At 34.5% G+C, this 12,734-nt stretch overlaps 1 protein-coding gene across 3 annotated transcripts in view; it reads left to right on the top strand.

The window, feature by feature from the left end:
- The window catches only part of dtn (transmembrane protein 132C dtn), a 303,420-nt gene that overhangs the window by 20,408 nt on the left and 270,278 nt on the right, over positions 1-12,734 (top strand). For 2 of the 3 annotated variants that reach the window (XM_074128108.1, XM_074128111.1), the window contains exon 1: positions 2,973-3,128. The exons of the other annotated variant lie outside the window; for it this stretch is intronic. In XM_074128108.1, the coding sequence (XP_073984209.1) occupies positions 3,089-3,128 (40 nt within the window). In that variant the 5' untranslated portion in view covers positions 2,973-3,088. Of the gene's footprint in view, positions 1-2,972; positions 3,129-12,734 lie in introns of those variants that run through there. 3 annotated transcript variants of the gene reach the window in all.

A 12,734-nucleotide genomic window follows, 5' to 3' on the forward strand; every position in this document is an offset into this window, starting at 1 on the left:
TTTTCAACTGTCCCAAAATGAGTTCCCTTGAGGTGATTTTACAACTTCGGGAAGAGAAAAAAGTCACAAGGACTCAAGTCAGGCGAATAAGGAGGCTGGATGAGCGACAGAAATGTTTTGACTGGCCAAAAAACTCGTTTATTAAAATTGCAGCATTATCTTGATACAACACCCACTTGTTCTTGATGTTTGGACCCTTTTTCGAAGTTTTTCAAGAACACTTTTACCGAAAGGTTCTTGAAAAACTTCGAAAAAGGCTCGTAAAACAATAAAAAGGGAAATATTTTAATAAATACATTAAGAGAAGCGCCCCTACACATTTACAGACTTGATTGATTCTTCAACGCAGTGACGTAAAAATTATTAGTGTTTGAGTAATTAAATATGAACAGAAGATACGTGACGTAGAGATTGGAAGGATCTTTTGGATTTCGTTTCCTGTAGGGGCTGAAATTTTGCATAAAAAATAATTTAACTAATAATTGAAATTGGGTGTAATTATTTATTTTATTTTTAATTTTTTGGATAATAAACTGCCATAAATTTAATAACGGATCATTAAATTTATTGTTTGGATCCATACTAATAATTAATTAAGATATATACTACGTTCCATAACAAAACCATCAATTATTTAAATTCTATTCATTTATTTAAATTTAATAAAACAAAAACAATCGTTATGGCGAAGTTTACAAATATAAAATATATTTTACAATGGACAATTAAAGCCCAGTACATTTTCATTAATAATTGAGTGACAGAAAAAGGAAAATTTTAAAAACTAATCTACTTAAATTGAAAACAAATAATTGTTCACAACTACAAAGGGGTTTTCAAGGAAAAATGGGAAATTTAAAACAAATATTGGAGCATGGGGGGGGGGTTCAAAAAAGTAAATAAATAAAAATAATAATATAAAAATACAAGGTTCAATTCGGAGCGAATAGAAATACAAATAAAATTGGTATTTCTCAATTATTATTAAAATTATGTTTCCTTGCTCTGAAATATTCCTAGGTCAATATTGCAATTTAAAGTGCATATCTAACTTCTGGAAAGAATTAGTAGTTTTCGTTTTAGTGGTGTCTATTTATTGGAAATGAAATCACTAATTTAACTCGTAATTAAATTCGTAGCAATTTCATGTACAAATAGTATACTTATTTGAATTTTAAATAGCAAATCCCCTACTGAGGTTCTAAATTTCCTCAGCTTACTCCTTTACACCGCCATCTTTACCCCTTTGCTATGCTTACTGTCCTTCTTACTTCGTGCTTATTCCTGAACACTTTGCTAAAAATAGAAATTGTATCCGTTCGTTTTTTTTGTTATTTGTAATTTTTTTTACAAAGTGCAATTTGTAACCTTTGACCTCCTTATTTTAAGACAATCTACTTTAAAAATTGACTGTTGGTCCATCTAAAAGAGTTTTCAATGAATTAAACAACTTGATAAACTAACACTGTTGAGTGCTCGTGAACACGTTTTCTTGTAAAACAAACGTAATTTCTCGTACGAAGATAAAAGGAATCCTGGAAAATGATATACCATTTGAAAGCCCATTAAACAAGGAAACTTTTATGAAAAGTGCCAGCCACCTAGGTCTTATAATGATCACATAAGGGCCTAATGAGTTTTCTTAAAAATTTCGATTATTTTTATTTTTCCAGGATTCGGAGGAAGATTGCGGCTGTTTGGAGAATAACTTATGCTTCAAAATGGTGTCAATTTTTAGAAAATTTATCTGTCTTTCTAACCGTGTCATCAGAATCGAATTCGGACTAAAACTTTCTGAGTAATAACATTTTTATTGGAAAAAAGTAATGATTTTAGAAAAAAAAAAAATTAAAGTGATGTCACTCAAGAACAGAGGAAAATATGAAGTTGGCCAATACGTCATTGAACTCCACTTTAGATGTACTACACACAGTACGCCTATGGACAATACTTACTGGTTCACCCTGTATATATAGGATTATGAAGTCCTGATGCCAACAAGTACTATTCACTCAAGATCAACTAAATATTTGGAAGAATTAAACAATTTTAATTGTTTTATCTCTCATAAAGTGGAGGCTACGGATTTGAAGCTGGGAGTTTCAAAAAATACTGTATCTCTGTGATCCAAATTTCTAACCAAAATTAAGAGTATTTCCGCCAGGTATGCAACTATACTTGAACGGCTTTTTTTGAGTTATTTGTAACTGTTCTAAGTAGTAACCAATGGATTTCATTTGTAATTGGACATAACCATCACATGTGGATCACTTTCGTTTGGATTATTTCCTTTCAGGGATTGTGGATTTTATTGGATTTGTTTGGAATATTATGAGATCACGTTCTATGCTGCATTATGTTTTTTTTCATAATGAATGAGTTGCTGAAGAGTCAAAATCTAAGTTCTAATTACGCGAATTGTGGTTGTAGAAAATTCCTTTTCTTTTTAATGATTTCGGTGCCGTAAGTCACACAGTGCGGGAATTTTATTTTTATTTTTTTAAAACCTTAGATAAGTTAGATAAGTTCTGTTCTAACGCCTCCTAATAAGCTCTGATACTTTAGGTTTAATCTCAAATTGCCTCTCATCGAATCTTTCTCTATCAAATTGTTTACTTTCTATATAACATATGGGAGAAAATTGAGAATTTTTTATCACGTGTGCACATTTTTAATTTCTTAAATTTTGAATCTCATTAGTGTTAATATTAGATAATTATAGTGGATTTTTCTAAGAATGTAATGAATTAAACAAGCCTGTTTTACTAACTTAAACTGAAGGCGTATTAAACTGTTTGCTTATGGAATACTTAGCATTTATTGCTGTTACTCAAAAGATGAAAATGAATTTAAAAAAAATAAAATTAGAAGTGTTTTTAAGTTAAAAAAAATTGAAAGCAATATTGAAAACAGTGGAAGAAAGTAAATAAATAGCTGGAATGACTGGTCGTGCCGGGGGATATTTTGTACTGTTAGGTTGGTAACTTGGGCCGGTCAATACGATGCCAGCAAGTGTAGCTCAGTTCAAGCCTAGCGCCATACATTGAGTATTACGTTGGTGACCCGTTCCAGCAATGTGAACTAATTCATGGAGCTTGGAATCTTATTTAACATCGCCCTCTCTTTTGGTAAATCTCTATATTCTACTAAATTTAAATTAGAAAAACACACATAAATACAAAAAGGACTCTTTTTTTTTTGGTTTAAATGGACAAAGTATTTACACGTTTATTGAAACTTGTGAGCGAAGTTTTTGAAGTATGTTTGATTGGTAAATTAAGAAAAACACAGAGCCTGATCTCTCTGGGATTTGTAAACACGTTCAACATTTCATTCCACAAAGTAATTTAGTTTAATTTAAGTTATTCAACCTTTCAAGAAATAAGTGTTACCCCAATATTGTTATCATCCACACATTACCGTAGTATTTTTTTTTTTAGTTTTTAATTGATACATTTTGAATTATTTTTTTCATATTCATTTTAGCTGGAGTGGGGGAAACTAACGAAATGAACTGATTTGTTATCAAAAATTAAAACGAATGCATTGTGGTCGGTGGATGGGTTTTTGTTAAAGGTTTATCTTGCACATGGGTAATGCATGTGGAAGGGAGCCTGTGCTTCTTTTTAAACAAAACCATAGTCTCCAACGTTTCATGCACAGCCACACCACTGCTTCTCTTATCTTATAAATCCCAGCCCCCTCTGGACATATCAGGCAGTGGAACGGCGGCTAAATTACCATTACTTTCTCTCCTCCTCCTTTTTTTTTTTGAATTAAAAAAAAGAAAATTTATCATTAAATAAGTATTATACTTTATTATTTTCTAGTTTATTTATTTATTAATCAGAAAGTCTGCCAGATTTTCTATTCGATTTTTAAACCGGTAATCTTTGTGCACCATTGTGTCAGGAAAACGTCTACTTTTAGCCGGTTGTCTGACTGAATCTTAGCGAACATTTAGCTCTAAAATTAAATCTCTGGAAATATTACATTATTTTTAGGGAAATTTGGAACTTTTTATCTGTTTTTTGAAAGAACTTCTCTTTATTATCCCAACCTTTCGAATTATATTTAGATCATCGTCAGGATATAAAACAAAAAGCGAGATCTTTTACATTATCAACATGACAATTAAGAACATTATTCATAATTGAACAATTTTTTAGAGAATTTTGTTATTAATTGTGTTTAATTACGTCAAGATTCTTCAAAAAAATAATTTTTATAACAATATTTAGAAAACGGAAACAATAAATCTATTGTATATCTTCATTGGACCTTACTTATTGGACTTATCGAAGAACAGACAGAAGCCGTCAACCGAAAGATGCAATTCACTGAAGTTTTTCCTCTCCAACTTTTCTGAGATTTTATTGAAAATTGTTGAAACGATATTTTTTTTAAAAAAATTTGAATGGGTTTAGTCTAAAGTGCCAATTTAGATGAATTTATGGTGTTATCAAGCACTTTTATGGTGTTATCTAGTCTTCAATGATTGCTAAATTTCTTAGATGAAAAGTGATTGTCATAACCAGAGAAGTGGACATTCTCCGAAGAATAGTTTCTCCTTGACTTCTTAAAACCTCTATTGCCATCTTCTCCGTACAGCTACCGCGGAGCTTGATCCATGATTCCTTTACTCCATAGATGAAGGTGTAATTGGTGTTACGTTCGGTATTCTTCTTCACGTATCAAACAGGGTAGTTACCATCGCTTATCTGCCGCTAAATCGGCCATATGCTGGGTCGAGTATACTTTTGTACGAGGGTCGTTTGAAAAGTCCGTGCAAAAATAAAAACTACTTAATTTTTTGGGGTAAACCTTTTTTATTTTTCAACATAGTCTCCTTTTAGGCTTATACACTTCGTCCAACGCTGCTCTAGTTTGTTGATCCCTTCCGAATAATAGGATTTGTCCAAGTCTGAAAAATAGCCATTCGTTTCTGCAATCACCTCCTCGTTTGAATAAAATCTTTTTCCCGCCAGCCATTTCTTCATATTGGGGAACAAATAGTAGTCCGAGAGAGCCAAGTCTGGAGAATAAGGGGGATGTGAAACGAGTTGGAACACTATTTCCATTAATTTTGCGACCACAACTGCTGAGGTGTGAGCTGGTGCGTTGTCGTGATGGAAAAGGACTTTTTTGTGGGCCAATCGTGGGCGTTTTTCTTGCAGCTCGGTCTTCAAACGGTCCAATAACAATGTATAATATGCACCTGTAATAGTTTTACCCCTTTCCAGATAGTCGATGAGGATTATTCCTTGCGAATCCCAAAAGACAGTCGCCATAATCTTTCCGGCCGAAGGAACGGTCTTCGCCTTTTTTGGCGCAGATTCCCCCTTGGTAACCCATTGTTTAGATAGTTCTTTGCTCTCAGGAGTGTAGTGATGTATCCATGTTTCATCCACGACGCTTAAAGTCCTGCGGATTCTTCTGGAACAGCTGCAAACCGTCCATGCAACACTTCACACGATTTCGTTTTTGGTCAAGCGTGAGCAATCGCGGCACCCATCTTGCGGATAGCTGTGTCATGTCCAAATGTTGATGCAAAATATTATGTACCGTTCATTCGAGATGCCCACAGCACTAGCAATCTCACGCACCTTCACTCTTCTGTCATCCATCACCATATCATGGATTTTATCAATGATTTCTGGAGTAGTAACCTCAACAGGGTGTCCAGAACGTTTAGCGTCACTTGTGCCCATATGGCCACTCCGAAAATTTTGAAACCACTTATAAACTGTTCTAATCGAAGGTGCAGAGTCACCATAATGTTTATCAAGCTTCTCTTTAGTCTCCTGAGGCGTTTTGCCTTTCATAAAGTAGTGTTTAATCAACACACGAAATTCTTTTTCGTCCATTTTTTGAAAATCACTCGACTTCCTCGATTCAAACGAATGCCAAACACAAAGAAATAGACCGATCTGGCTGAAACTTGGTGTGTGTTCTTCCAAGAGATGCTACTAACTAAACATAACCTCGATACGCGCCAGTGGTGCTATCTCTCTGACTTTGCACGGACTTTTCAAACGACCCTCGTATTCATCCCATTCGAGACGCTTGCTGGCTTTGTACTAATAGATGGATTTAGCTTGCTTATTTCAGTTCTTAACTTTGCTAGACAGCTGCTGCTATCCATGGACAGGATAATATTCCCGGTCCTTCTTCTTTTGCTGCCTCCAGATAGGGTAACCGTTCTGCCAAAGTACCTTTCAGATAGATGTCGTAAGCGATAGACTCATGTGAGTTAACCTAGCTCTAACTACCTGTTTCCAGTCCTCATTCACCTCTGTCTTTAATGCCAAACAAAATTGCCTTAAGTTTATCGTCGAAATTAGAACCTACTTTTAAAACTAGTACCAACATTTTTAAATGTTAAATGAGTGAAATTCGCTCTTGCATTTGAGCGATTGACAGATAGTAAACATGTGGAACCATACAACAAGCCTTACATTGATTGAGACCGAAACATCCTAATAAATATTTAGAAATTTTTTTACAAAAGAGTGAGTTACTTCAGCAACAATAGGAATTATTAAATTCGAAAACAAGTTGAACTCATATTCGGCCGTTCATCTAAGTGTTCCTTAGGGGATCCATTTAGAGGTACGGATGTTCCCCTATAACTCAGCATAATTAAATTTTTAGGAGCGTTTTTTTTACCAGAGGAAATGTGAGACACTTGTATTACTTAGAGCGGGGGTTTATTCGAAATTTGCCCCTGGGGAGTAAAAAAATAAAATAGGCTAATGTCAAGTTTGTTCTTCTTCGATTTTAGGAGACAAGTGTAGAGTTCAGTTTTCTCCTAGAGAAACAGTGACGTCACCCTTCCTTCGGTAGCATTATTTCATTACATGAATAATATAATAATTTAAAGAAGTTAATCTAATTTTTATTACAAATTCTATGTTTACTGAAAATTTAATTACTTTGAGTGACTGTTTACACCAGATTTTCTGGATAAATGATTATGGTTATTTTTAGCACCAGATTTATGGTTTAATTAATTTGATGTCTTTGTATATTATGTAAACATTTTTGTATAAATTCCATTGTCAATTTAACGTTTATATTCTACATTGTTTATAAAAAGGATATTATGAGGGCTCTGGTGGCATATTTCACGCTGCTAAAAAGAATTTAATTTTTCACAATTATAGGTTGTGATTTTCATTGTTATTATTTTAAAGCCAAATTTAAGGGGGCCATATTTAAAAGCGCCCAGTGTGTCTCCCTTATCTGTCAAGGAATACGGCTAAATTCAAGTTATTACCACTTTATTTATTCGGTTCACTGGTTTAAACCAAATAGGCCTTCTTTCTATCTTTTGGTCCCAATTCGATTTCACTTTGCTTCTAGATTTAAGTACAACATGCTTTAGTTACGTCATGCAAAAAATTTGTACTAAAAGATTTTTGAGGAAGTATTTTCATATAGTTGTTCTTCTAATGAAATTATAAAGCAAACCTTTTAATATTTCAATGGAGTTGTCTAATTCATTTAATTTTATCTGCCTTTACGATCTGCATATACATAATTATATACAATTAGTAAATCTGAGTAAAGAAGTATATAAGAAGCGAGAAGAGCAGGAGGAGAGAAACTACCCAGCGGTAGCACTCTTCAAAAGAAATCAATGATGACAATGATCTTTAGTTCTCAAGGAAGTCCCGACTCTAGTGGCGATTCAGTCGGTGAGGAGTACTGTTAGGGATGTCAGAGGAGGCAAGAGACTGTACGAGAGGATTAGAGCAAGTAGGGAGTGTTGGTAATTTTGGTATTTGGTCTTGGCGAATTGGTGTATAAAAGAGAATGTTGAGTTCGTTGTAAATAGTGAGGTTAGTTACCGTAGAAAGGAGCATCAACTATCTGTCGGAGGAGTATCGACTAAAATGTCCTGTACAGTCCGTACGTTTGTCGGTTCGTTTGGGCTGAAACCCATAGCTATATATACACATGAGTTTGAGGATAGTATTGTTTAACTATCGTTTGAGTTCTATGGGTAATTTAGAGCGCCGTCCAAGTAGTCTGTAAAGAAGTTTCGCTCGTTTTGTCATTGCTTGTCTATTATGTGGGTTCCACGAGAGTCCGTTTGTCTGTGAAGAGCCCAAGTTAAGATCTGTGCAAGGAAGAGGATTGTTGTTAAAGAAGACAGGAGGACCGGAGTGTGAATGGGATTTCTGTGGGATTCGCCACTTCTTCGGCCAGAATTCTATTGTAAGTGTGTCTGTAACTTTTATGAAACTGATGAACGGTGCTTACTTGAAGCTAGTATGGCTGTGTTGTCTGCATATTTATACAGAATAGAACTTCCTTTATTTAAATTTCTCACTCAACAGAATCCAAGGACTTAACTGGAAATCTAATCTAGTACCATGATACATCTTAGCTTTGTTGACGTAGCCCTATCATGCCCGCATATTGTGGTATCTCACTGTTGCGTGAACTTGTTCAAGTATATAGATCATATATATTACCGACGTAGACTAAAGTTGTTAGTTTACAAAATCTTTAATGGAAATTAAATACTTGAAAGTCGTCAGACCAGATTATTTATTTATTAATTTTTTTAATTACATACATTTCTGGGGTACGTTTGCACCATGTTGCATAATATTATGCAGTATTGAACCGGTCGATGAAATGTTCGTATCATATTGATTGATATGTGTAAATATATTTGTGTCTGCCAACCTATTTAATAATGTAATAAATATAAATATTAAGTTAATTAGTTGGTTTTTGTAGCGATCAGTGTGTTGTTCATAAAGGTTATCGTAACTAAAAAACGGAAGGAAATGCCATTAAATGCTTTTAGAAAATCAGACAACGGAAGTGCCAGTTTAAGTATTCATTTTTCTTGAGGTTTTTCAAAAAAAAATTCTGCAATTTTCTACCAATTTATTGTCCTGCAACGTTTGTTGAAAATATTTTTACGGAAACTTTTGTATTAAGGGCACTTCTGAAGGGTTGCTTCTAAAGTTCCATTTTGTATAATGTACGGGTTTATCGCATAACAAACACTAATAAGAATTGAATATATAATCAAAATTTAAAATTTGTAGAAAATCGGGTTATCGCAAACAAATTTTGGTAGTTCTTAATGGTCATTTTATCCAAAATTGTAACTTAAAATGAGAATCCATAATATATTTATTCAAGTCCTTTTAAATTATATAATATTAAAGTGTAAAATAAATTATAAATATTTAAGTACTTATTTTAAGGTAGTTTTTTAATTTTAAATAGGTTAGTAATAAATTTATTTTTCAAGAATATAAGTCTGAAGTGTTGGTATTTCATTCAAAATGAAATGACGCCTCCAGAGGGAAAAATTAATTGGCTTTCCCGCTCATTTTAAATGCACTTATTCCCTTTTTTGTTCGCTCTGCCTTTATGATTTGACAAATAGTTTAAATTACTTTTCAAAAGTGCCATCTATTTTTATCTATTATTTTTTTTTCAAGAGTAAATTCCGCTACAAAAAAATTTAAAACTCAAAGTTGTTTAGCTCAAATTAGATTTTTTCCTCCCAAATTTTTCTAAGTAAATAAAATCTTTGAAGATGGACGAAGCGAAATGCAGAAACGTTAGATTAAGTTACCTTTACCAGGTAATTTTGGCTCTGCAGGTGTATTTATCTACCTTTGACGTTTAACAAATCCCCTGGGCCTCTGGTTTTCAGTACATAGTATTTCCTGTTTTTCTAATTTCTCTTATTCCTGGTCAGTGGTTGTATTGAAATCGTTACAAATTTTCTAAATTTTTTTTTTACCGGAAATTCATGTTTTGAGGCCAATAAACTGAAAAAAAGAGAGGAAAGAAATTATTTAGCGCACTCTCTTAAGATTCTCTCGAAATCTCTCTCGTAGAAGAGTAAGTAGCAGAGAGCTTAAAGTTGGTATTCCTGCTTTTGTTTCCGTTACTAATTTTTCGACCAAAATCTGCCAACTGTAATTGAGCCTTTATGGTTTTTTTTGTTAGCATTTTTTTAAAGTTTTCCTCGATTTTCCCGAGTACGGCTGATTTTTACGAATGATTTTCTTTAAATTTCCTATGCTTATTGCATACATGATCTAGGTATAACTTCGGTTTAAAACGTATCCCAGAAAATGCCCCTTTTGGGACAGTTTTAAAGGAGGGGTGTGATGTATCATTATAATGAGCGACCTAATTTTCTAATTTGAAAAAAAGAGATGAGCGGAAAAGCCGCTTTACTGAGAATATTTTGAGGTTTTTAAGCCATTACAGCCCCCAAATTGATTCCAAATTAACTTTATAACGTAAATCGCAAAAAGACAAAATCGTGTTAGTTTTTTAGACATTATTTTTAGGTTTTAAAACAAATTTCATTTTGTTTCATTTAATTTCGATCATTGTTTTGCTTAATTATCCCCACTACTTCTAAGTATAATTTTAAAAATATTTAATTTCATCTCATCAATTTTGTACGGGAATTAATATATCGCTACATTGGTTTGAAATTTTAATTAGAATTATATATATTAGATAATTTTGTTTAAGACCAAGACGTTTTTTTGAGGCCATACATCTAGTTACCTCGACACAAAGATTGCTTCATAAAACTATCAACGGCGATGTAAAAGTTTGAGTTTATCCGCAGATTTATGTGACTTTACTGTTTTAGTGGTTTTTAGTTTTAAAACATTTTTAATCTAATACTATTTAAAATAAAAATGCAGTTTGTAGAAGTTACCGTTCGTTTATTTTTATTGCAGCGATATTTCTTTAATGACTTTTATCGTATTCAATCGCGTTCTCTGCGTATAATTTCAAAGAAAACGTCTTTCGCTTAATTTTAAAATGACAATTAGCCAATTTTTTGATAATATTGAATTGAATATGTTCAGGTTCAGGTAGCTGCTAGTTGAGTCTGCCATATAGTTAGAATATGCACTTTTGTAAAATGTTACTGTCTTTGCATAAACAGTAGGTTGCATGAAGGTGGGTAACTGAATTATGCGCCCAACTAAGAAAATGCAATAATTTGTTATGCTCCAAAGAAAGAATGGATATTAATCGAGGAAATATTCAATTAATCGATCGATTTTTATTTATATTTTTTACCGGAAGTTAAGCTTTGCAAAGTTTTCAAAAAGTAGCAATATCAAAAGTATGTGTATATATACCTTGCTACGTACTTCCGGTAGAGGTTCTTCATCAAGTTACTGGGTTCTATGGGGTAATTATTTAGTAAACGAATCAAAGTCTTCGGTTCTTATGATTTATCATATTTTTTACTTACAATTAGTTGAGTGTATGGGGTTAAACCCGAGGTACTCATTGAGAGATCTCTTGGGAGATACGCCACAGTCTTCCAGGCCGAGGTTTTTGCTATTAAAATATGGGCTGAGGAAAACCTGCGGATGGAACCTAGAAATAGGGAGATTTGTATCTTTTCGGTCAGCCAGGCTGCACTGAAGGCTCTTGTATCCTTCAGAATGACCTCTTCCCTGGTTTGGGAATGCAGGAAGGCCCTGGAACTACTGGCGCGGCACAACAAAGTTCGGCTGGAATGGGTGCCAGGTCATGTGGGTATTGAAGGGAATGAAAAAGCTGATCATCTGGCCAGGAATGGATCTAACACTTCTTTCATCGGTCCGGAGCCTGTCCTGGTGATCACCAGGGGTTCGGTTCGTGCGGCTCTCAGAGATTGGTTCTGGAGGGAGCACGAAAAGAACTGGGTGATGTGTCCTAGGGTAAAACACAAGAACATGATGCCTTGGCTGTGTAAGCAAAGAACCAAAGAGACCCCTTTGGGCAGAAATCAGATTACTCTGATTACAGGCCTATTCACGGGGCACGGTAGGTTCAAGAAGCATCTGCGCAAGGTGGGGCTTATCAGCTCGGAGCCGTTGTGCAGATTATATCAGGAAGAGGAGGAAACGGCCTCTCACCTGTTGTTCGATTGTGTTGCAATCGAGCGTTTGCGCTATGAAACCTTTGGAACGCTGAGGCCGAAGGAGATAGTAGCGCAAAAAGAACTAGTAGGGAAAGTCCTCAACCTCTTTAGGAGGGGAGGGTTCGCTTACTAGATCTGAGTAGGGGCTGGCACAATAAGTCTTCTGCGGCTGCGGTGCCGTGGGGCGTGGTCCCGTCCCATCTACTACCTATCTATCTACAATTAGTTGAGTACTTTTGTAATGTGGGACCATTTTATAACAACCACTCTCTTAGTCTTTGCAGAGCAGAAAAATCTATGTCAAAAAATTCATCGAGTACTACTTCCTCTTCTGCACCATTGCACTCGCAATTTATGTATTCTCTCTTTAAGAAATAAAAACATCCGCATTTGCCAGTAGTTCATGGTAATGCAGATTCTTTAGCTGTGTGCATAATTTAGTTAGACGACATGCAACCTACTTCGTATGCAATGATAACTGACGAGAATGAAACTGAATAGAATAACCTACTGCATATGCAATAAGCCGGCGAATGTGTTAAGAAAAATACAAAAAGAAGGAGAGGTCTTGTCAAGGGGAGGGTGGAACGTACGCCCTCTTTGAATTTGTCAGTCTACTGTCTGTATTGCAAAAGTTCTGGTTGGATATTCTTTGACTGCGTGTTCTTTGTACCTGGTGTTCGTTTAACGCAGTCTCCTGCGTTAACTTATTGTATGATCCTTGTACAAGATTAACTAGAGATGGTTCTGGCCTCCGTTTATTTGGCATTTCCTGAAATAAAAGCCCTTCAACTCGAGAAACAAT

The sequence above is a fragment of the Rhodnius prolixus genome, unplaced genomic scaffold (genome assembly GCF_049639745.1).
Source record: "Rhodnius prolixus isolate KJV_2025 unplaced genomic scaffold, Rpr scaffold_9, whole genome shotgun sequence".
Classification (NCBI taxonomy): Eukaryota; Metazoa; Arthropoda; class Insecta; order Hemiptera; family Reduviidae; genus Rhodnius; species Rhodnius prolixus.